This window comes from Capsicum annuum, chromosome 9, assembly GCF_002878395.1.
Source record: "Capsicum annuum cultivar UCD-10X-F1 chromosome 9, UCD10Xv1.1, whole genome shotgun sequence".
In the NCBI taxonomy this organism is placed as follows: Eukaryota; Viridiplantae; Streptophyta; class Magnoliopsida; order Solanales; family Solanaceae; genus Capsicum; species Capsicum annuum.
This window is the reverse complement of record NC_061119.1, coordinates 187,548,208-187,574,982: the sequence shown is the minus strand read 5'-3', so window position 1 is coordinate 187,574,982 and position 26,775 is coordinate 187,548,208. Positions and strand designations below refer to the sequence as shown.

At 36.7% G+C, this 26,775-nt stretch overlaps 1 protein-coding gene across 1 annotated transcript; it reads left to right on the top strand.

The window, feature by feature from the left end:
- Nucleotides 1–6,300: 6,300 nt before the first annotated feature.
- LOC124887157 lies at nucleotides 6,301–25,866 on the top strand. Its single transcript, XM_047396345.1, has 4 exons — nucleotides 6,301–6,481; nucleotides 24,556–24,678; nucleotides 25,540–25,715; nucleotides 25,822–25,866. The coding sequence occupies exons 1-4, from the start codon at nucleotides 6,301–6,303 to the stop codon at nucleotides 25,864–25,866; spliced, it is 525 nt and encodes a 174-aa protein (XP_047252301.1).
- The last annotated feature ends 909 nt before the right edge of the window (nucleotides 25,867–26,775 follow it).

The window sequence follows — 26,775 nt, the reverse complement described above, 5'->3', positions numbered from 1 at the left end:
TGTTTGGGGATTTAAATCATGATGGTACTGCCTCCTTCTATCATTCGAGCATGAATGATCCAAGTAGGGGAGAATTTAAACAACATGGGTTTTTATCCTTAGAAAATTTCTTAAGTTTTAGCTTCTAGACATCATAGATTAGGGGTACTTATCGTATGATAGGGTATCTTTTAGGGACCTCAACTCGTCTGTTGATCAGTAAGTTTTGGTTGGTTTATGTCCGAGGTACCAATGGACATCATACTAGTCGTATGTTAGGGTACTATAGGTATAGTGTAATTGTATGATGTCATATGCATAGCCTAGATGATTCTATTCTGCTTAAGGTAAGTTCTACGATACTTGTCATATGCTTGGGTACGAAATAGATTTTGTGGTTATATATTTGTCAGTGTTGGAGACCAATTTCCTTTGTACGGTATGCGTGGTGGGTACCACTCCTCTGTTAGGTTGTAGTTTTTGGGTGGGGGTGTAGTCGTACCCTCCTACGAGAATTTATACAGTTTAAATTGGGGGTATTTTATATATTTTCTCTCTTAATTCCTTATGTCCCCATAATATAAAACATTATAAGGACATTATTTACCCTCAACATGTTTGATGAAATGCCTATGCGAATGGTTTTTTCACCTAGCTTAACTTTAATTGAAACTATTGAATTCCATAATATGGTAATGGTAAATAAATTGGTTTAAATGGTTTTAAATGGATTGAAAAGGCCTTGGTGTCCATGGTTTTGATTTAATTGGAAATCATGTAGGGTACATGGGAATCCCCTATGGATTGGCTAATGACATAACTTTCAAGCTATAGTCGGTCTGACGATACCCCTACATAATACCTTGGTGATTAACTATGGATGGTGGTTTGGTTAAGTGCTAATGGTTTAAATTAGGCAATAACATCGAGTTGTGATAGCTAACTGTGAAGGTGTGAGTCCAATGGACGAACACTGAAAATTCAAGTTTGCTGACATGAGGGTTGGTCATAGTGACCATATAATTATGTGGTAAATGGGAGTTCCCTAAGTTTATACTTGTATATATGTATCATAAAGGGCGAAGGGTACACAGGAATCCCCTACCCCTATGATATGTCTGATTCGTGCAGCGACACACACTGGGGTCCGTTCAAGGGGTAACACTGGACCCATATAGCCTGTGGGTGATCTTAGGACGGTTAAGCTACACGAACCCAGGTTAAAGTTTTTAAATTCATGTTAAACATGTTCCTTTTCCTAGAATGTTATATATGTATATATTTTTGTGATTGCATAGTGTAATTCACTTGGTTTAAAACGTCATTATTTTATCCTTACTTCTTATTACATGCTAGAGTTTACTCGCTAACTCGTCTTTGGCCGTTGTATCCCCACGCGATACAGGAACCGACCATACTACTCCTTCTACTCAGTGGATTGGATTGGGTGACAACTTTGTGTCGGATTGAATTAGTGAGCTTCCATACTCCGGATGGCTCTATTTCATGTTATTGTTTTCTCTACATACCTTTGTTATTCTTAGACTTTGGCTTTTGGCTATGGTGGGGAACATGTCCCAATCGGATGTTGTTTTGATTTTTGATAGAGGCTTTGTGAGACTACTTTAGGTTCGTATTGGTGATGTCGGTATTGGTGTCAACCTTGGTATTAGTATTAGTATTGGGGCTGACACCGTTTGACTGTATTTGATTTATGATTGTTCCATTTTGTTATGTTATATAAACTTGGAACTTATTAAACATATGGTGTGAGGCGGTTATGGTTGTGCATAGGGGATGGTCTTCGATCCCAGTTGGGCTTGAGAAACCCGACACGACTAGGCCGTAGTTTGGGTCATATCAACCCATAGTGTTCTATCAATAGCATAACTCATATAAAATGCGAAAACAACATAATGAAGTTTATGGATATCTTATCAATAAACTCTATTAGTAATGTCATAAAAATTTCTGTCAAACCTTGTCTATGAAACCTCTACTAATAAATAAATTGTCTAGAGAGGGACAAGGTCCCAACCATAGTGTAAAACTTAAAGGAAGTAAATGTCTAAATGAAAGGCCTTCCAAAAGATGGGCAACTTACCAAATCTAATATTTTAGGAGATCCTACTACTATGCAAGACCACATAACTCACCTAAAAACCTAAATTATGAGACAATGCTGTCGCCTGGAGAAGGTCAATATGTGGAATGTATTGGAATGTAGAACAACGAAATAAAATAATATTTTTATAAAAAATTTAAAGTAGATAAAACATTGGTCGAAACATAATATGTGGTTACAAGATACCATAACAACATGTAATCATAGGTTTCAGTTGAAAGGTTGATTCTGAAACTCAATTTTGATTACTATAGTTCTAAGCTACATGGAGTATCCGACATGACCTAAAAATCCCACGGGCTATGCAGGGTCTGACTTTGACTTGCCGATCAAGCCCTCAATCCAAGTTTTTCATAAGAATTGGAGTGTCTAAGTCTGGTATACCAAATCTTAAAGCAAGTATACAATGATTATACATATTTCAGGGCAAAAGCAATCCCACATCAGCAAGTCGATGCTTTCTCAGTTAGCCAGCTAACTCTTTTTATGCCGATATTTTAGCCATTTTAGAAACATGAATCTTTATTACAAACTTAGTCTGTAGTCTAAATGGTAATTTTCTGATTTGGTATGGAAAGTCACATAAGGCATTTTGTACTTTCTGCTTAGATGTGCTATAGAAATATAGCACTTTCAGCTCTTAAAACAAGGAAAATATACAGGTTTCTAAGGCCATTTTGTTAGATTTGATTTATTTTTGGTTTGTTTTGCAGAAAATAATATTTTGGATGATAAGTTCGTGAAAAGGGTGAAAAGGGTATTTTTGATCACTTTTGGAGCGATTATGGATATATGGGATGTTTCCCAGCTTGATCGTGATTAACACATGTTTGAGAGTCCAAGAAGAGCCGAAAAACTGACTACCTTCAACTACCAAGTTAACATGTGGCCACAAGTAGGACCTACGAACCACATGTACACAAAGCAGGTGCCAGAAAGTCAACATCCTGAGGGATGAACATTACAGGATTTTTACAACTGCTATATGCACCCTGTGCCTGGGCCGCAGGTAGTACCTGTACCCTGCCAAACTGCAGGTATAGGGAGTAGGTGGCCACTAACCCTATTTTTTCCTATTTTGTTTGGGCTTAGTTTTTTGGTTTTTATCTTGTACTTTAAATACCCTTTATGTACTTTTTAATAGGAGTTATGCACATTTAACACTTAGAACCATATTTTGCTATCAAGATCCATCTTTGATATTCGGATTTCATTGTACTGACTTTGATTGATTATTCAGTTTACGATTGTGCGTTTTCTTTCATCTTATCATTGTGATTTCATCTTTGCATTCCAATATGAATGTTATTGATTTCTCCACAATCACTACCGGCTAAAACCCATAGCTAGGGTTGTGGAAACCCTGGTAAATTGATAAAGTAAGGGAAGTGCGATTGTTGACATGTACCAATACCCATGGCAGACATTGCTTTATCTTCGATATTATTTATTTCTTAATGGGTACACATATTAGGATCCCTCCTAGATATTGCTATATACTCTAAAAAAGGAGTAGTGACTAGGTAAAGATAAAGACAACAGTAATTTGGGAGTTAATTTTCGATAGTAAAATGGAATATAGTGAATAACCATTAGCGTCCATCTAATAACTTAAGACACAAAAGGTGATAGTTAACTAGGACCAGGGTAAGGGTTGGTAACATGACACCTTTAGACTCAAAAGGTAAAGGGTGAAATCCTCCAACTCATCCAAAGGACTGTAGGTGGTATATAACATATTGATTTTGCATGCAAGGTATTGGGTTGGTTCAATAATGCACATAAACCTACAGAGTTGAGACTCCAGGGGGAGCACAATCCTAGTATTCACTTACGATTGATTTTCAACCAAGTTAATATTATTCTTTGTTCAAGACAACTACAAACAAATCCCCTCATTTACTTTCCTATTTTGGCCATAGACCGTAACCACGGTGATCTGTCAAATCATGTGCTCCCTTAGATTCCACTCCAACCTTAGTTGGGTTACTATATCTTAATAGCGACCATACCCTCACCTGAAAGGAGGTGTTTCTTTAATGTCATCAAGAAATTAGCGTTGTTGTTGGGGAACACGGTGTTGATTTATAGATTGAGGTTATTGCAGTTTTTGAGTTTTTAGTTTTCTTTTTTAATTCTTAGTTGGGCATATGCCAGTGTATGCTTAACACATGGAGTGGAGGCTATCCCTTACTTCTAGTTAATTCGAATCCAAAGAGGATCCTACAAACACCTGGTAGGATGTTTGAGCCGAAAAGTGTTGATAATCCAAAAGGGGTTCATAATATTGCACCTCCTGCCAAAAGGATACCAAACATTATTGATCATCGGACTGGTGAGCTTTTACCTCAAGATGAAGTAGAGAAGAGAGCAGCGAAAGAAGCTTAGAGGATAACTAGGGATGCAGATCTAGCTAAACAGACATCAACAACAGACCATCGAGAAGCACTTGATGGGAATCAAAATAGAGTTAGAGGTGCTCATGTTCAAGTAATCCCAGCATATCCGTACATGCAACTGTATACAGATGATGAAGAAGATATTGGATATGTTAAGCCATATGAGGCTTGAGCCACAGTACCTCCTATTTTGCCCCTAGGCATCAAATTTGACATTACAAGTGCCATGATTCAACTTCTACTTTTGAAGGGTGTGTTTATAGGATATCTTACCGATGATGCAGATTCGCACCTAGAAAATTTCCTTGGGATCTGTTACTCATATACCAATCCAAGGGTAAATTAGAAAGCACTTAAACTGAGGCTTTTCCCCTTTTTACTTACTAGAGAAACATCTTTATGGTTAGGGGAATTTCCAAGAGGCTCTATCACTACTTGGAATGAGTTGTGCAGGTAATTCTTAGTTAGGTTCTTTCCTCTATCAAGCATGTTACAGCTTAAGGACAAGATATACAATTTCAGGTAGTTATAGTCAGTGTCTATGTACGAGGCTTGGTTTATATTTAAGAAGAAGCTGAGCTTGGTTCCAAATCATTAGTTATTACCGATAAGTTTATTGGAGAAATTCTACAGACCACTGACTATCTACTACAGATCCATTGCAGACACCATGTTTGGAGGAGCTTTTATGAGACTATGTTGGGAGGTAGCTTCGAAGATTTTAGATCAGATCTCACTCACTCACCGAGAGTGGTAAACTCGAGAGGCTGAAAGAGGATCTGGTACATATTCTATAGATGCTTCCTGTGACCAAAAAGCATTTGTTGATATAGTAGAACCCGAAATTGCGTTACTAATAACTAGTTTAGGGGTTCTAGCAAAGCAGTTTGCAACAAAAAATTCTGAGAAAGTGAATGTAGTAGCAGCACAGGGGACAACTTTCAAAGCGTACGAGTCAGAATTAGAGTAGGAAGCTAACTGTCTAGATCATCAGATGTCGGGTTTTTGAGACCAAAGGCAAGGCAACCAAGGTCAAAACTACTATGATAAAAATAGAGACCATAGAAGAGAGCAAGATGGTGACTGGAGAAAGAAATATGACTACAACGAGAAGAGAGATAGAAAAATTTCACCTTGTATACACAATACAAAATCCAGAATGCAGGAGATACTAGCTAACTTTGTGAAGGGTCAGGAAAATCAGGAAACTAACCTTAGTGAGATTAAGGCTGATATTTCAGGGTTGATCTAGAAGGTGGAGTCACATACCACTGCTATAAAGAAGTTGGAGTACCAATTTTGGAAGATGTCAGCAGCTATGAACAAGAGGTAGATAGGTACCCTTTTGAGAAATAAGTGCAAAATATTAAAAATGAAGGTCACGTAATTTCTATTACTACGAGGAGTGGTATTACTACTATGGATTGATTTAGAAGAAAAAGAAAGCTAAATTCAAGCAATTTATTGAGTTGCTGCAATAACTGAGCTTGAACATACCTCTTCTTGAGTCGTTAAAGCAGATGCCTGGATACGGAAGGTTCATGGAATAGTTGGTCACAAGGAAAATAGGAGCAATTTTTGAGGATGTTGAGGGTGTGACCACTGTAGTGCAGTCATGACTAAGCCTTTGGCATAGAAAAAAGGTGACCCCAGAGTGTTCATTATACCATGCATTATTGGGTTATCTAGATTTTCCCAAACCTTTTGTGATTTAGGGGCCAACATTAATTTGATGCGTTGGCCGTCTTTAAGAAACTAAGCTTGAAACCTCTAAAATCGAGTTTGATGCAGCTATTGATGGCTGAACGCACAGAGAAGAAGCCTGTGGGAATATTTTTTGATGTGATTGTTAGGTTGGACAAATTTATTTTCCTGGCTGACTTTGTCATCTTAGACTGTGAGGTTGATACCGAGATGCTCGTTATTTTTGGAAAACCATTCATGGCCATATGTAGAGCTATAATTGACATGGAGAAGGGTGAGCTTAAATTCTGAGTCAATAGTGAGGAGGCAACATTCAACATCCAAAAGTCCATGAAGCAACCAAGCGACATGAGAGTACTGTGGGTGATTGACTATATTGATGACCCTGGAAGATATTCCTATGGGTATCTTGATGAATTCTTAGTAATCAAGATAACCACATCGTGCCACCATGTTAAATCAAGCGCTTCATGAGAGGCAATTCATGGACTTGTTGGTGAAGTCTGAGTAAGCAACATAGCTATGTCGTTCCGCGATGTTAAATCAAGCGCTGAGTGGGAGGAAACCCACTATATTTAAGTTTTTACAATTTTGTTGTAGGTTTTTAGCTTTTAAACCTTACATGAAATATGGTAAATATTGCTACATTCATCGATTTCCCAGTAAGGAATCTGTATGATCAACCCATCATAGTCATAATTTCCACATGGTAAGTTGATTAATAAATAGAAAAGTTGGAATTTTGAGGATAAAAAATGGTAAGTTAGGGACTTTGGTACCTAATATTACTTTTGGGACCTTAAAATATAGGTTGTGGGAGCATAAGTATTTGAAAAAATATCAACACTCCAAGTCCGGGTTGCAAAAAAGCGGGCCAAAAATTTTGGACCAGCATATGTGGGCCGCAGGAGCTATGTGCGCCCAGGACCCGACCGCATGTACAAGGTGCGGGTGCATGCCGCGGGTAGGTCAAAATTTGGGCCCACTTTTTAATTAAAATTTCAGGCCCACCAACATTTAAATATGACCTATTACATTCCCCCACCTATATAAAAACATTCTTACCCTTATTCTAACTCATTTTATTCCTCAAAACATCAATTTTCTCTTTAAATTCAAACTTCCCACTTACAACATAATCCAACCCCACACTATAGAAAGGATAAATTGATACTTGTTTGAGATAACAACTTGTCCCAATATGCTAAAACTAAGTTTCAAACTTGTTTTTTCTTGAGTTGTTCATTATTCTCTTCCGAATTTTCATATAAGAGGTAACTTTCTTGGCTCCTAATAGTTGTGTATTGGTTTATTTATTATGGAAATAAGTTGATATATGTATTTAATTGTTAAATATATAGTAACTATCATGCTTGTATAAGGGAGACTTGAAGTAGCCTAAAATCATAATGTAGGGCCTTGTTTTGAATTAAAATTCTAAGTTTAGGCCCTAACTAGAAGTTCAACTTGAAAGAATGAAAGTATTACCACAAGTTGAACATTTTGTTTGCTTTGAAAGTCATGATTCTTGAGCAGTCTATATTTTTTGGACTTTTTGGGATTTCAAATAAGTTGTAGGGGTGGAAAAATTTAGGAAAAATTTCAAACTTTTTGAATTTTGGATTTTTCTTCAACTTTTGCTATCCCTCACATTTGTTGGAGACTAATATCTGATTTTTCAGGTTTACACGACACCTAAAGATGTAAATAAGAAGTCTAGTACATCGAGGATACGAAAAGAGTCTACCGAGCTTAGCCTTTTGGTAGAAGAGTATTTGAGACAACGTCGGGTTGATGCTGCAGTTGCTATAACATGCAGAGTCATAAGAAGGCAGACTCGCTAGGCTGCTCAGTTAGTCGCAGCCCGATGGAGGATGAAGTGTGCGAGGATATAACTACCACATACTTCTCCAACTGATGATAGTGATGATAATGAGGATACTGAGTCTGAGTTGACTCCACAGGCTGATGTTCAGGACCCAATCTGAGGAGGTGTACCAGGATTCTTATGAGGAGGTTGAGCAGGAGTATTCATTAGCGGTACCCAGTTTGAGAAGGGTACCTACAGTCATACACAATATAAAGATGTACCCCAGTTTTAAGAGGGTACAACATAGGCTTCCCATAATGTACAACTAGAGCAGAAACCAACCCTTATCACAGATACACCTCCCGAGATGGGACATCTGAGTTGGTACATAGATGGGACGTAGGAGATATATGATATTAATAGTCATGTTTGGGAGTTAGGCAAGCCTACAAGATTTATTTATAAGGAGATCCAGATTTAATTATCGGGGCTATAGAAGTTACCCTGCTTCAGGCAGTATTTGGTAGGCATCAACTGTAGTGGAAGACTAGGTAACTCAGTACTTATAGCCCAGCTATGGTATGAGAGTTTTATGCAACTTAAAAGCCACTGTAGTCCTTCCCATGCACCATCACCTAGTCCTAATTAGATTTGCATGACAACCATGACTTGTTCACACACTAATCAGAGGGGACAAAGTTGATATTAGAGAAGAGACTATCCACAGAGTAATTGTAGTCATAGATTATATTATATCTGCATCTAAAGTAGAGTGCAACCATAGATTAAGGATCATATGAGATTGTCATATTATGCAGGATACTGAGCAAAGAGTTGAGAGGGTTGAGATGGCTAAGTGGAGAGCCTATTATATTTTACCACAAGGTAATGAGGCCCATGGATTAAGGGGCCAACGGTGATCAAGAAGGGCATGTTGATGCTGGAGGCCAAATTTTGGTAGTTGCTGATTTGATATCAACTGGTACCTACTACTTTAAATAATACATTGACGTGGGAGAGAACTGAACTAGTTGTCTGCTTGATGGCTGGTTATACTATTGATTTTGCTTTTATTCTCAGGTATGAGCTACATGATAGAGCCTTTAGTGAGCTGACTATCCTATCATTTCCTTGTATGATCTAGAGGCTATGTGATGAGGCGGGTGTGCCTAAGTTACCAAGCATTGATAATAGGGTGACTTCCACCATGACTAGGCAGATAAGGACAATGTAATTTCTAGCACGTCCAAACACTGCTATGAGATCTAGACAATGGGAAGTAGTACAACAGGCCTAGTATGAAGGGACGATAGTTTCTGCAGAGCCTGATAATGCAGGTGTTAGTGTAGATATGGAGATAGGGGAGCAGCAAGGTGCTTTAAATTCGAGTACATAAGGAAAGTTGACACAAGATACTTCTTCAGCCCTAACTTCGACATCAGACCCAATTGGTGTATCTACAGAGCCTGCTTGTCCATCCATTATAACCCTTGCAACAGGTATGATTACCGAATCTAGTGAGATTTTACAGGGCCTAGTGGAGATCTAGAGGGATATAACCGCTTGATTGAATATTTTTGAGACCAAGATGACTACTCTATTTGGGAAATAGGATCAGGGGTAAGGACTAGATTTGAGTAGGCTGAGGCTAGATAAGAAGTTGCTCAAAGAGCTGCACTATCAGATTTGTGTGTTTATTTTCAGACATGAATTGATTAGCTAGAAAGATGGGTGCTATTTCGATATACAAAGATAGGTGTGCCAGATTTGGTTAAGATAATGGAGGATTTTGATATCTACGAGCAGAGGTAACTCTCCTGCCGAGAGTTATGTAGCAGCTACTCCCTCGATTTTACCCCTATAGTCTAGATATCACCTCAGCGTGCACCACAAAATTTTTGATTTCCTTGCAGAAGATAATGAGGAGGACCCAATATTTAGGACCAACAGAGGTCACTTATACGATTTGCAGGATCTTGTTATGAAAGAAGAGGTGGCCCTTAAAAAGGCCAAACATGATTTCCTTAGAGTCTACATTTGTGGATAGGCAAAGGCGTGATGCTATAGTAGTGGGTGTAACATCCAGTAGTGCACCACCACCACTACTACCTCAGCCAGCTTATATGCCCTCATTTAGGAGGCTGCTGCTGCCTCAGTCACTTAGTGTATCCCTTATATGTTCTCACTTCCCTATGTTTTGTTTTGTTTTAGTGCATTGAGGACAATCCACAACTTTTAGTTGGGGTCGACATACCATTCTGCCGTAGGTTTTTATTGTCGTACTTCTTTTTCTCTTCATTGTGGTATGATTGTAGAATTGGTATGTCTAGAATAATTATGTGTCGTATTATATTTTTTCTTCATATTTTGTTATTTTTGTGTAATTAGGAGATTTTGAATATTTAGGGCCATAGTTAGATTTTTACTGATTTAATATACCCCTCCAAAATTTAATGTTTTAGAAATATGTTGATATACATATGTGTGAACTTCATGGACCTTGTTATGGCATTAGTATTAGTGACATGATAAGCATTTGGTGACAGTTGCATGAACTGAATAGATAGTAGTTGGTGATACTAAATCTATGCTATGTGTGTGTGAGGTACTATCTAGTTCCCTTTGTATGTTAAATTCAGATCTTATCCGGTTAGTCTTTCCTAGGTTGAAGGATATTTAGTTAGGAAAGGATTATAGGTCGTTTTTCATTTTAGTCAACTTTTAGCCTAACTAACCTTCCATGTGCGAATTGTATCCCTTGATCCCTATTTTGAGCCTTGTAAGCCTATTTTTCTTGTTTTAACCATTCACCTTTCCATTTGTATTTCAATTTACCTCTTTTGGCCCTATTCCTCATTGGACTGTATGTACCTCAACATAAGTAAAAAGCCTAAGATGAGGGTGTCTATCATCGGGGTGCGTAATATAAAATGGGTATGAAGAAGGGTAAGATATATAGGAGAAAAAGAAAGTAACGCTAGGTGTGGTGGTAAAAAAAAGAAATAAAAAATAAAAAAAAAGAGAAAAATTATGAAAAACCAAAAAAGAAATAATAAAAGACCACAACCATCCTGAATGTGTAATAAAAAAATAAAAGGGAGAAATGAGAGCGGAATAAAAAGAAAACTGTCTAGTATGTGAAACCCCAAAGTTAGTGTATTGCCAAGGTGGATTAGTCACTTTAAATTTCCAAATTTATCACACTATCCCCAAGCGTACATTACAAGTCGAGAAAAGTCCTATAGTGATCCTGACATAGCTATTTGAATGTTAACCTAAAGAAAATAAGGGCAAGCTTATGGTATCTGACATGCATTTATTGGAAATTCTTTGCTGACCGTGAGTGTCTATTGACCATCCCTGCATTGACATGCACAATTTTAGAGAGTGAGTTGGACATTCTTGTTGTGAGGGAACTTGAGCCATGTTGCTAGCTATCTTCTTGCTTCGGGTATTGTAATTTGTACATATGAGTGGTTGCTTATTGCTAATGTAATTGTCATAGCTTGATCCCCTTGTGTCACCTTGTTGTGCTTTATGTTTATACACAGTTGGATTTGAAAAGAATTATAGGAGGGGATGTTGTGATTTAAACTTAATATGATGACTGACTGCCTTGAATATCTTAGATTCTCTTAGTTAAGCGTCATTTTGTTTTGTTGTGTTTTTGTTGCCCGAGGACATGCAAACATTCTAAGTTGAGGGTGTTGATGAGCTCTAGAAATATAACACTTTCTATGCTTAAGACAATGAAAATATGCAGGTTTCTGAGGCCTTTTTGTTAGATTTGATCTGTTTTAGGTATGTTTTGCTGAAAACCATGTTTTGGATGATAAGTTCATGAAAAGGGTAAAAAAGTAATTTTGGTCACTTTTGAAGCAATTATGGATATATGGGATGTTTTCCATCTTGATCGTGATTAATGCATGTTGAGAGTCGAAGAAGAACTGCAAAACTTATTCCCGGCACCTACCAAGTAAACATGTGGCTGCAAGTAATACCTACGGACCACATGTACACAAAGCAGGTGCCAGAAATTCAAAATCTCGGGAGCTGAACATTGCAGGATTTTCGCTCCTATTACCTTTGCCTTGTGCCTGGGCCACAGGTAGTACCTGTGCTTTACCAGACTGCAGGTACACAGAGTATGTGGCTATCAACCGTATTTTCTCCTATTTCGTCTAGGCTTAGTATTTAGGTTTCCTATTATACTATAAATACCCTTTATGTACTTTTTAGTAGGAGTTCCACACTTCTAACACTTAGAATCATATTTTGATTCCAAGATCCATCTTTGATGTTGGGATTTCATTTTATTGACTTTGATTAATTATTTAATTTACGGTTGTGGGTTTTCTTTTATTTTATCATTCTTATTTTATCTTTGTATTCCAATATGAATGTTACTGATTTCTTCACAATCATGAGCGGCTAAAACCCGTAGCTAGGGTTGTGAAAACCCTGGTAAATTGACAAAGTAGGGGAAGTGTGATTGTTGACATGAACCAATACCCATGACATGCATTGCTTTATCTTCGATATGATTGATTTCTTAATGGGTGTACACATTAGGATCCTACCTAGATATTGCTACTTACTCCAAAAGAGGAGTAGTGACTAGGAAAAGATACAATAATTTAGGAGTTAATTTTTGATCCGTTGTTGTACAAAGGAATGTAGTGAATGACTATTAGCTTCCATCTAATAACTTGAGACTCAAAAGGTGATATTTAACTGGGATCATGATAAGGGTTAGTAATGCGACACCATAAGACTCAAAAGGTAAAGGGTTAAATCCCCCTACTCGTCCAAAAGACTGTATGAGGTACATAAATTATCGATTTCGCATGGAAGGTATTGGGTTGGTTCAGCAACGCACATAAACCTATGGAGTTGAGACGCCAGGGGAACACAATCCTAGTGTTCACTTATGACTGATTTTTAACCAAGTTAATATAGTTCTTTGCTCGAGACGAATACAAACAAATCCCTCAGTTAATTTCCAATTTTGCCCATAGTAACCACTTAGATCTGTCAAACCACGTGTTCCCTTAGGATTCGACCCCAACCTTTGTTGGGTTACTATATTTTGACAGCGACCGTACCATAATCTAAAATGAGGTGTTGCTTGGACGTCATCATGCTTCATCTCTTATATGTCATGAGTCATTTACCACCAAAAAATAATTTAAGGGTCAAACAATAATGCTCTTTAAATCAATGGGATAGTTTAGGAAAACTCACTTTTCATTCATGAATCTTATGAGAACAATAGGAGCATTCACCCTTTTTATTTGTACTCAAATGAACACCGTAGGAAAATTGAAATAACAACATCAAAACCGTTCACAAATGGAATGGATAATTAAGTAAAAGAAATATTCAAATCTCCGTTTTCTTTATCAAACACAATAAATCACATATACTTAGCCAAAGTTCATAATTGAGGCATAAATGTGGATAGAAATCATGTTCTTATACCTTAAACAAAATTACATAATTATAAGCTAAAAAGAGTTTAAGAAAATATAGATTCAAACCCCATAGCTTTTAGGTCGTTATACATACTTTCTAATGACGAAAATTTCGAAGAATACATTCTCCATGGAGCCTTAGAGCTTTAACCCTGGCTAGTTCTTTCTCTCGTGTGGATTGGGAGACGTATGAATGTTATTTGTGGGTTAGAAATCACACTTATTGGCTTAGGAACGTTTTGGTGTGTGGGGGATGTTTTAATAGGTTAAATTGTCTTAAACACCCCTAGAATATCATTAAAAATCATGCCTTATCGATAGAAGGAGGGGGCTGTGGCGTGACCACTAACGCGAGGCAAGAGCCTCGAGGGCAACCCTCATTGCGAGGTAGGGGCCTTGCGGCAGGACCCCTGGCGCGAGTCGGCCACCTTGCGGCGCAGGCCCCTCCGCGTGGGTGCGATAGTGGCCTCTGCTGCAGCGTAGCAGCGGGGGGCTTTTGTGCGGGGTCCCCTTTGCGACTCATGATCTATTTCCTTGTCTAAAATTGCCCCAACACTTCCGAACCCATCCTAGAGTGATTTATACGCAATCTAGGTGTCACGAAGGCTCATTCTTAGATCTATTTTCGCGTCAAAAGACTCGGGGTGTTGCAACTGGGGTTGGTCCCATATTGCTGTCGAAGAATTTTGACGACTCATGTTGACTTCATTGAGAAGCTTCTCAGCGACGCGGGCTTAAGTAGCATGTGTAAAGAGATTATTTGTGATGTTAACATTATAAAAGAAATATTATACGCGGGTTACTTATTTTAAAGGGATTTTTTGTCTTTTTAAGTAGTTTTACTCTTGCATCGCTAATACATATATTATTATTCCACTATATTATTTTTGGCAAAATATATGTTTGGATTAATTGCTCCGATACCATAGCCAAAGCAAAATGAGTATACCAGAAGTAATATCTATTCTATTTTGCTTGTATGGACAATTGTAGGTACTGTCATTACTAGTCTTATTTTAATGGAATATTAGATTAAGCCTGGAAAACTTCAGGCACTTACCAAAAATGTCCGAGTCACTTGCAATCTCAGACATATAATGAAATTTCTGCGGCTATATGTACATTTCATTAAGCATACAATAAAAAGTATGGAAGTTAAAAGAGTTTTCTACATTTATAATCTAAAAAGTATGGAAGTTAAAAGAGTTTTCTACATTTATAATCTGTCACACCCTTCAGAATAAACTAAAGTGGGAAAGATTTACATATACAGCAAAACAGATGGAGTGCATAATTTGAGGTTATCACAGGGGAAACATAGAAGAGGAGGTTATACACATATATTTAACTGTTTATATGCATTATCTCACTTGGAACGAATTGTAAGATCTTCTGAAGTTGTAAGTTAATGGAAAGAACTAAAAGTCACCATTTTGGTTGGAAAGAACTAAAAGTCACCATTTTGGTTTAAACAAGGACTAATATATCTCTAAGAGTACTTGATAATGCATAATGTGTTGTGTGCATATCACTAGCTATCAGTACATCGCTAACAGAATATTTTAAATATGTTTTTCTCAGGTTACGATGATTGTGTACAAATTCTTATGAACTATACCCATCATTGATTAGAGGAATCCAAGACAAATTATAAGGGGAATCGAACCCCCTTGGCTGCTATGAATAATGTACGTACTACTTTGATCCAGTCCTGGAACCTAACCCCAACCCATTGGTTGGGAATGAGACATTGTTGCCTTACATATTTTTGGTCGTCAGGTCATCAGCTAGCTTTTGTGTAGACTTAATGTCTGCAGCTTTATGCGACTGCATTTACTCGAGCTGCCTTTTCTTTTTTGTGATGCTGTGGATGCCTCTGGTTGAATTTTGTGGAGCATCTTATAATCCAAGGAGACGACATGTGCATGAAACATCGGCATAATCTAGATATGAATTGTCAAGCCAGTTTGCATCACAATCAGTATTGTCTTGTGTATATGTCATCGGAAGTAACCTATAGGATGTATGGGCTCTGTAAATATGTGATTTAATTTCCAAAAAGCTTTTCATCAGTCAATGGCATTATATTTTAGCTCATAGTTATGTCATACTCATAACACCTAGTGATTTGTCATAGGGAGATTACTGTCATAAGAAATTTTTCAGTATAACTTTTACTTTCTAAAGTTAATGTTTGGGTTTGGTGTAAACACGGAATGCAGATAAGTATTCCGAATTAACATATGCATATTCAAGTTTAATAAACTGATCAAGCAGTTGAATAAAATTCTTAGGAAGAAAAAAATAATTAGCTACTAGTCGTTGATGCAAATTAGGAACATTTTAATGAATACATTATGCTTTTGCATTTTAGCTGTAATTTAACGTTATCCATTGTTTGCTATACGATTTGTGTGTTGAAAGGAAATGTACATGGAATTGATGGTTTGTTAAAGATTTTATAGTTTCAAGAAAATGTATTTGGTACGACGGAATTGTATTTTTCAAGAAAAACATTCACCATGAAAGGGGGGAAAATGACTCTTCATACTTTTGGACGGATGCCCTTTTTCTTCACAATTATCTCAAATTTTAACTTTATCTAATTGTTTTGACAAACGTTTAGACATTGTTATCAATCTTATTCTTTCATAGTCAAAGTTTTCGTCAGAACACAATCTGATTTGCTAATAATATTGTCAATGGTTTTCCGGAAAATACTTTTTAATCTTAAGTCGACCACTGGGGAAGTCCTTTTCCCAAAAAAAGTTCAGTAATATGACTTCCATCATACAAGACAAACCAGAATTCAGAGAATTCTCAACACCTAGAGATCCAACTACAACTAGATAGTTGGCCGGCCATAACTATAATGGTACTAAAGCAGCGAAATTTCTTGTCAGATAAGTGCTCCTTGTAATAGGCATTCTCAAATTTCATACTCTTGATAGCTGGTATATATGTGTTGTCATGTGGAAAAAACACAGAAAATCAAGAGCATGTGCTAAATTTTGATTGTATGATTTAAGAATGCTTTAACATGTTTAAAAATCAGAAGCAATATCAGTTTCTTACAAATAAACAAGGTGATCACACAACACAACTAAAATAAGAAATTACTCGATGTACATTCAAGCAATCAATGTATCTAGCACCAGAAAGCACAAATAGTACAAACAAGGAACATTTTTTCGCAGAAAAAAACTAAGACATCCGACACGTAATACATGACAGCAAACTCAACCAGTTAACTTTAGCTCAAAATCCTCTGCTTTCTTTAGTGCCCTGAATGAAGCAACAAAAAGTCAAGCTCAGTACTTTTTTTTAACATTTTGTTGTCAGAATTTTTTTTCAAAAGTGAGGGAAGTCATTTTACCCCTTTTGGTGGAATGTGACTTTTTGAATTGTCAATTACTATGACTGATAGGACTTTTTACATAGTTGCCTAATATGTGAATTTTATTTAAATAACTTAAATATTTTTCATGTTGGTATTCGCGGTCAATTAAAGAGCTTGACTCTAAAAACCCGAAATGTGCCACAAAAATTGGGAGAAGGAAACTTTTTTTTTTTGCTTGAGCCTTTTAAAGATTTTGCTGGCAATACTTTCTACACTTCCCACATTATCTACCTTTAGGTTTAATCTGCTAGCAATTTGCTCCTGAACCTTTCTTATGTCTATTGGCAGTTTGAGCACCGTAACCTATACTGCAACACCAAGAGACAATTTAGAACTTGACATATCAGTCTTTAAGAGCTCATTGTTTAGATTAATCACCAAATTTGTTTTCCTAACTCCACCTATACCACTATTACACCCTTGAAGTTTTGATGATCGACAAATTATTCCACAAGCGACCTGATAAACAACTTATTTAGCATCTATGGACCCAGTCCCATATGAAGTTATCCCTTGACAATGACTTGCTTCACCATATTTAGAAGTTGTACTTTCGTGCCGAAAGTTGGTGGCGCGTCAGTAGAGGAGATGAACCTCGACCAATAGGAAGACGCCTAGGTTTTGTAGTCTCATATAAAAGGATCATCTACTTGCAAAAAAACCTAGTTCTTGCAAACATCAACATTGAGCCTCTCTAAAGTAAAAGCCGTCTTCGAGCAAAGCTCATACAAGGGACCTGATTGCTTTCTCATCATAAGTCTTGTGTGTGTTGTGTTTTTAGTTCTTTTTGGTCTCATGTTGTAAATATACTCCTAACTTATAAGGGATAGTAGGTGTAAAACTTTTCAAAGTCTTAGTTTGAGTTAAGGCAACTTGTCACAATCCGAACTGAGATTATAGCCGCTACGAGCATCTAGAACCATGAATGCCCGAGGGCCCTTTTCTAAATGGCAATCGTAAGAATAATTCACATACTATTAAAAAAATGCGGAAAAATAAAAACGGAATCATGGTCAACTTAATATATCATTTAAACAACACCGCCATAAGTTCAATAAGACCCAAAACAATCACACACAAATCTGTGAAATCTTTACTAAACTGAAAATAGCATCCGTCTGAAACAGGGACAAGTCCCCCGGTCAGACCATGAGCTAAGACCAAATGAAAATATTTCAGGTAAACCAAGCCTTCCGAAACAAAGGAGACTCATTAACTTCAGACGTTTGACAACCGAACTACTACTTAGCGGGACCTCAAAATTGAGCCTCAGATCCTGAAATATAGGGTGTCAATACAAAATGTACTGGTACGTAGAATAATCCAAAAATAAAAATACTAATATACAAAATAAATGAGAGCATTTCATTAAAACATGTCCTCATAAAACATTTGAAAATACATGGGCATAATAAGTAGGTTTCAAAACATATGTATGAATCTCAACTCGACTCTTTGTCTTACTTTTGAGCTAGCTGGTACAACCTATAATTCTACAATCCCACGAGCTATATGGAATCCGTTCTTGACTCGAAGGCTAAGACCGCAATCCAAGTTTGCCTCAAGAGTTGGAGTTTCTAATTCTTATACACAAAAGGGCACAAGGCTAGCGTATAATCCTATATTTGGGACATAATAAAATCCATATTGGCAAAACACAATTTCGGGCAATGAGCATCTGAACTCATGCCTTCTTCGGCTAACCACCTAACTCTCTTTAAGCCCATTTTAAAACTTTTCTAAACATGCATCTTTTTGGAATCAAATTTTAAAAATCTGAATAAAATCTGTATTCTATTATATTCTGAGTCTATCATGGCAGTGTCAATTTTGGTATCGTCATACCAAGACTTGCAACTAATATATCTAAGCCATATGGTATTCTACTTTTGTTTTTTCAATCAACTCAATCATTTGACCATCAAAATTATTTAAACAATGTAAGAGAGTTCTTATTTCTAAGCATGTGAACCTTACGCAAAGACTCTCTTCTTTCAATACTTTAACACATGATGGTCTATTTCTTTATAACAATCCATGAAACTCTTTCAATTATCTCATAAATCACTTATAAACTAGAAACCCTCTTTATAATTCATAACCAATAACAAATCCATAAACAATATTAAAATGTTCATCTCATGCTTCTAATCATGTAATTTACAAGCCATAACATACAAAATTAGGAAGTGTCATTACAAGAGAGGGAGTTTCGTTATTCATGCTCTCAATTCAAAATTACAAAACTGAGAATACTTGTATACACACACGAACATTGTTTCAATTCCATAGTAAGGCCTCAAGAACAAGACGCTACGTCAGCCAAATGGGTTCATAAAGTATAATTCTATAAATTGTTTTCAAAACCCTTCATAAACACATGATTTTATAACTTTTAAACTTATTAAAACAAACACACTATGTCCATGAAGTTTAGGATAGCCCTACATACCTTAAGTTCCTTAGTTTGAAGAATGGAACCCTTATCTTGAAACTTTTTTTTTTTTGAGAATCTTGAATTGAAAAGCTTGAATTCTTGTATCTTGCGGATGAAATAGGGTTTGCTTGAGAGAAAAATGGGAGAAGATGGGCAAATAATGCCCTAACTGGTGATTTAAGTCGTGGATTTAAGAATTGTATTGAGGAAAAAAGACATAATTTCCCCTCAAGCAATTTTATACTCGTAATTGCATTTTTCAGGCTAACCGTGACGCGGTCTTATCGCTGTAGCTTACTGGTTCTGATGAAAATTATCATAACTTTTTGCTCGGGTATCGGATTAAGGCAAAAATGGTATCGTTTGAAATCTGACTCAATTATCTATAATTTGGTGGGTCTTGAGCTGAAAATTTCCATATACATCAAAAGTTATATTCATTCAAACTTGACTCTTGTAGAATCGAATACCAAACTTTGGACGAATCAAAGGCTCTTAGCTCAACTTTGCTCTAAGTAATTTCTATGAACATTTTTCACCTAATAAGCATTTCACACACTAGGATAATGATCATGACACATGCATTCAGATTATAAATCAAGAACTGGACTAAAATTCCTTCACCGTAATTCGATGTACGTTCCAAAGGAAATATCACCGTGACGTGGCCCTATCGCGGTGTCTTGCTGCATTCGTGATCCAAACGTGATTGAAACCTCATCCGAAAATTCCAAAACTCCCCCAAGACATACTTCTTACATCCTTGAACATGAATTAACTCAACAATTATCATCTCGAGGTCGGGAATGTCAAAATAGAAATCCTCAAAGTTTAGGGGTCTTTAAGATGACTAAGCCCCCAATAGTTAGTGAAAATTTTGAGCCTTAAGCCCCTTAAGAATGCAACTAAAAGCTGAATTAAGCTAAGAATAGTATGGGATATTATAGTACGAGTCCATAAGTGTAGGAAAGATGGTTTAATTTTAGACCAAAAGTGTGGGGTATTACATTATCTCCCCCTTGGGATCATTTTTCCCCGAATGATAGGTAGGAACTTGTTGAAGCTTTATAAGTATTGAATAAAGAATGTAACCTAACACTGAATAGTTTTCCTCAACCAAATATGCAAAGGCATCATAAGAGCTTCTTGATACGAAATGCATAAGCACGAAGCATGAGATAATGGAACTTTATATAGGGATAGTCTTGCATAGGAGTTCTATGAATCATAATCTTTACAACACAAGGCTAAGTTAATTTGGTGACAATAGGCCTCATTCCCATCAGTACAATCATGAAATGAGATTTCGCGGGAGATAGGGATAGAAGCATTCTCTATCTTACATGATAAAACGTATATACTTAAACTTAGAGACATTACTTGTCTATGCCCTAAACGATAAATAACCTACTTCATCGTTTCCAACTTACAATACTCCCATCATACATCTAACCACAAAAGTTTGAGTCTCACTGTATAATACTCTTATGTTGAAGCCTAACTCGTAGAAAAGAGGTGCTAACTTAAGCTATGGGACTCCATACTTTACATCCCGTTAAGAAGATGACAACACCTTATCATTACCATCAAATACCCTTGGGTTTTAATTCAAGAAGTACTAACCATATAGTATATGGGTTTGTATTTTCATCAATCACAATATTCAAGCCTATAATTACTACACCTACTTCATGGATCTCCCCACTAAGACTATGATAACGCTCAAACTACACCTCTCTTACAAGAATGTAAGTTATCATTGACAATATATAACCCAACTAGGTTGGGGTCGAATCCCATAGGGAATATAGTGTGAATTTGAGTTATCTGTGGGTTAATCAACTGATAGTTAGCAATTTTCTCTGAATGAGAGTTTTTAGAAAGGTAGCAAATAATTACCTTTTAATTCAGTGTTTGAAATCAATATGATAAGGGAAACCGGAGTTATGTTCACTATGGGTGTTGGGAATTGACAGACATTAGTAACGGTTCAAGATTCTTGTGGTAGGTAGGAACAACAGACTACCCTTGTCGAATTTATGTATAAATGTTTCTCAACCTATTTAGACATTTAACCACCTAATTTTTTCGAACTTAGGGAATTTATATTTCATAACAGGATGTTATCTCAAGTTAGTTAATCTTTTTACAACATTAATTATTAAATGGAAATTTGATGCTTCCAAGTCCCTGTTGATTATTCACTTCTTACTAGGGTTGATTTCGTATCTCAAGCAAATCACTAGTAAACAAGGCTTATTATTTGCAGCCAATAGTTAGAATATAAAATATTGGAATTAACAAGAAGTTTCTACCACTGTTAGAATCTTGAACACTTAGTTATGTTACAAACCCAAACCCATAGATCCCATAACTCGAGTTAAGGGAATTTAGCTACTCATAATATAATAATCAAGACAATAAGTTGAATTCATAATTTGATAGATGAACTTACAACAAAATGAATAACAACAAATATTTCTTAGATTTGATCATAGTAGAAAATTCCAAAACAATGGTAACAATCTCTCAAAAAATAATTGTCTTGTTAAAGTGGAAAAACTAGAGAGAAAAAAATTTACCAAGCACGTCCAGTTGTCTCTTAGAAAACCCTGACATATGCTTTAAATACTTTAGCCTAATAATGGAAACAAAATCATAGATGACAGTATTTTCTCGGACAGACGATGATGTGTGTGACGGCTTATCAGGAGTCTGATACCTTATCAAGAATGTCGTCAGCTTCTCTTCACATTTGAACAGGTTCGTCTTCAGCTGAGATGAAGCCTGACAACTTATCATACATGTGATGACTTATTAGAATTATCGTTTCTTCTTCACTTCAAGTCCCATTCCCTGCCTAAGCCTAACGGCGAGCCTGATGGCTTATCATAGGTCATCGTTACTTTTTTTTAGCTGAATCCCAGTCTCTGTCTAAGGCTGATGGCAACTCTGATAGCTTATCACAAGGTCGACGAGTTATCAGATAAGTCACCAGCTATATTTCCCTCTCTACTTTCTTAGAAATCAACTCTTTTACTTCCATTATTGATGGTTCTCTTGCATCTTGACTTTTACTATAATATTAAAGAGAAAACAATAAAAAATGACAAAAGTTGCTTAAGACTTTTCAATTATTCTCAGTTAAAAGACTCAAATGTGTTAACATCTTCTCACACATCAACACCCTAAACTTAAAATAATTGCTTGTCCTCAAGTAACTAAAACACAATTAAGAGGATACCAAGTACATTTGGCAGTCAACCATCTATATTATCTCAAAATATTTTCACCATCTCCAAGGTCAATTAATTTAAAAAAAAACTGTGCATATTATTAAAGAACAACAATGCGACACACAGGAATCAAGATATGGCATCAATTCAGCAATAATAACCATGCGTGCACCAAGATTACACTATCCAAATAAGTTAGCAACTAGCAACGTAACCAGTGTGCCCTCACTACAAAAAAGTCCCACTTCACTTATATCAGACACCACATATGTAAGCATGGGGGCAATCAAAAGACGCTTACTCTTAAATACCATAGGCTTGCCCTTATTTTCATTACCAAGATTTTCAGAAAGGTCAGCTAGGATAACTATAGGTCCTCTCTTTGGCTTGTAATATAGGTTAGGGGTTGGTATGATACTCGATGATATTTAAAGTGACTAAGCCTCCTTGACACTAAACTAGCTTTTGGGATCTCACTTATTAACCTTTTCCTATTCTTCTCTTTTCTTGATCACACATATTTAGGATGGGTGCGGTCTTTTCTACAATTACTTTTTTTTTCATAATTTTTCTTTTTTTGTTTTTTTCCACTGCACCCTACTTTTTATTCTTTTTTTTATTCTACCTTTCTCCATACTCATTTTACATCACGTACCCCTATGGTAGCGTTCCTCAACTTAGGCCATTTGCCTAAGTCAAGGTGCATAGTGTCCAAGGAGGACCATGGCCAAAATATGTTCATTATGATATAAATAGGATGGTGATAGGTATCATAAAAAAATAGGCTATTTAGGCTCAAAATAAGGATCAAGGCATATTATGCATACATGGAAGGTCATTTAGGCTAAAAGTGGTCTAATTATCAAAAAAACCTATAATCTTTTCCTAACCTCTATCCTTCAACCTAGGTAAGACTAACTGGGCAAGTTCTAGATTCAACATACAAAGGGAACTAAGTAAGATCTCACATACAGATGGCACAAAAGTATATCACAAGTTACTACTTATCCAGTTCATGCAATTGTTTAGTAATGATTATCAAGTCACTGGAACTAATACCATAACAAGATGCACAGTGGTCACAATTAGATGCAAACCACACAGTTACAAAATCAGACCATTTGAGAGGTGTTCACAAAATAACAAAACCATGTTAACTGCCTCAGGTACTTATATTTCTCCTAGTCAACTACAAAATGTTACAACAACAACTCACCCTACACCCTTAACTTAAAATCAAAGAAAAACTAAACTAAGGGTTAGGGTATACCTGGAGTAGATCAAGCATGGGGATCATGAGTCCCTGACCCTACTGCTACATCCTCAACTTCCTTATCTCCATTGGGAGCTTCCCTCCATTCTGACATACCTGGCCTAGTAGTTGTTGGAGGCCTACTAGTTGAGGCACCTGTGGTTCTCGCTCATAGGTCCTCCTTTCATTTCTCATTGTCAGCTCAGGACTCGATCATCGCTTTCTTTATCTCTTATTTTTTAGCCTTCTTTCTTGCCCTCTTCTTCACTTTTCTTTCTTTGTCGCTATCAAGCCTTTCTATCTTACCCTTACCTTTCTTCTTGCCCTTCTTCTTCTTTTGCTTCATTGGTTCCCCCGTGATATCAAGCAATGGGATTTCACCCTCAGACTCATCAACAGGAGGATCTGCCAACTCCATAAGTTGGTGCTGCTATAATACTCTAACATCCGCCTTCACCTTATCTAGGGATGATCTAAATTGTGTAAGATCTGAGCCCAATATTTTTCTTAACCATGTATTAAAACGGTTTTCTAAATCATCAATCAGATCGGGAAAGGCTCAGAAGTGCTCATGTGCGACCTTAATCCTCTTGTCTACCGTAGAGACATATTTTTTGGCAAAATCATTATAGCTGAGCCTTGCACCACTTGGCTTGTTTTGCCACTCTCCTGAAATTCCTTGGGTTGAAGGCAAATTCTGTGGTAAACACAGTAGCTAAAGTATTTGTTTCATTTTCAGGCACTGAATCTGCTAGTGCTAAGGATGTTGGTGGTACAGCTTCAGAATCCTACACCTCTACATTAGGTGCTGAGCTAGTATCTATAATTGGTGGATCTATTGTAACCCCTGCTCCTCTATCAAGTGTCAGCCTTGGCTGATTTTCATCATATCAGATGGGGTTATGGGTCTTCTTGGCAGGCAGTTCATTGTCTATCCCTGCAACCTTAGGTACATTGGCTGCCTTACACAACCTCGTAATTAGACAAGGGAAAGGATATGCTATGTTGGGCCTTGAGACCCAAAATTTTATCTCCTTAGGAATGATCTCTCCAAAGTTTAATTTGAGTTTAGCCACAAGACTTTTGACCAGTATTTCTCTATTATCTCCAAAGATGTTATCTCCCTCAGTAGGCATCAAATGGGTGCACACTACACCCCACCACAACCTTGCCTCTTGAGTTAGGGAGGCCTTGAAAATCTTTTCATTTAGGTTGGTTAGCCATTCAGATTTTCCTTCAGCTATAAGGGTGGCTAACCAAGACCGTTGATTTGCATGATGCTTCAACTGAGCGTAGAATGTAGGTGAAGTGGCTTGAGGAGTGAATTTGGGGCCATGAAGAAATATGTTGATTGTTGTTTCTGAGAGATTCACCATCACACCTTGCACTAGAACTCTATCTAACAAGAACTGATCTATTGATTTCTCCCCTTCTCTGCACATGTTCTCCAATCGAGCCTGATAGTTTGCCTTGAACTCCCAGACTAGTGTAGGGCAAAATGAGCTTCCTCCTTTCATATCCATCCCAAGTTTTAGTCTCAGAATTTCTGCTCCACTTTAGGATATCTGCTCAACTCGGTAGTGATGATCTTCTTTTCTTCAAAGATTGGCCTTTTAATGGTCCTTCCTTTAGTTCTGAGAAGCCCATCATAGAAGATTTTCTGTACCTTAGAAATTTACCACCTATCACTATATCAGAACCCGGGGTTCTTGCATTTAACCAGAGTTCTCCGAATCGGAGATTCTTCATCATTCTGTTGGTCAGCAGAAAGGGACTCAGATGATGGTCCCTAAGATTCAGGTTGCTCAGAATCAGCATGCTTTGACTCAGGCTCCCCAGACTCAGAATACACAGACTCAGGCTGCTCAGAAGCTGTTTACTCAGAAGCTGTATTGTCAGGTTTTGTTGTTATTTCAGTATCGCTTTCTTTACTCTCCTCTACCTCAATTGGTGGAGGTGGTAAAGGCTTTTTTGGGCTTTTCTTTGTCCTTTTCTTCCTGAGCAGTGGCTCCTTCTCCTCATAATCGGATTCCTCATGAAGAGTCTCTAAGTGTAATGCCCCAAAATTGGGTTGCAAGACGTCACACTGTGCCTAGGGTCACAAGTGACTCCAAGCTAACCCTTCTACTGGTATAACTCATAAGCAACTGACTAAGATAGATAAATTTGAACAAAGTAAGCGGAAGATACATATTTTCTAAATCTGATCAATACAAAAGTGAATTCACATGATTACAACTCTGCTTTTACTAAGAAACTGAGATAAATACAATGATTCTACTGACTGTCTATGAAGCCTCTACTAATACTGACTATAGATAGCTAGTACGCGACCCCAACTATCACTAATCAATACATAAGAACAATAAAGAAAGAAAATATATAATGACTTCAAACTTAAATCCCTAAAGTAGGAGGACTTATCATCTACTGGCTGAAATCTGCAACTGTCTGAGTTTGATGTCCATACTAAAACTTGTAACTACATTATGAAACAATGTAGCACATAGACGTATATGTGGATCAGTACTTTGAGGATGTATTGAGTATATGGGCGTGCAATGCATATATAAAATAATATCTCAATATCATCACAGTTTATAAAACTATGCATGATGACATAAATGACTCACATAGCTTGAATAATAGCTGAAATATAAATCTTGTAAATCATAAATAATGAAACATTTAGTATAAATCTCGTGAGTTATTTCACTTCATTCTAAATCTGCGTTCTTTCTTTGTTCTCAAACTTATGGTATAGATAATGTCTTAAAATAACATCTTTCCAAACATACACTTTAACCTCATGAAATCTAAGAACTTCTTTGAAAAGTTAAAGATTTTGACACTTGAGAACCTTAGAAATTTTAGAATCATAGCTTTCGAAAACCATATATCTTTATCTTAGATAGAGTGGGGGACTACTTTGGGTGTTTCTCTTAACCGACATAAACCA

Bases quoted from the DNA above. Each gene is read 5' to 3' on its own strand.
- LOC124887157 (XM_047396345.1), top strand. From the start codon at position 6,301: ATGGCTGAACGCACAGAGAAGAAGCCTGTGGGAATATTTTTTGATGTG. The intron at 6,482-24,555 runs GTGAGCTTAAAT...TTTCATTTTCAG, and splicing joins TATAATTGACATGGAGAAGG to GCACTGAATCTGCTAGTGCT. The intron at 25,716-25,821 runs GTTTTGTTGTTA...CTTCCTGAGCAG, and splicing joins CTCAGAAGCTGTATTGTCAG to TGGCTCCTTCTCCTCATAAT.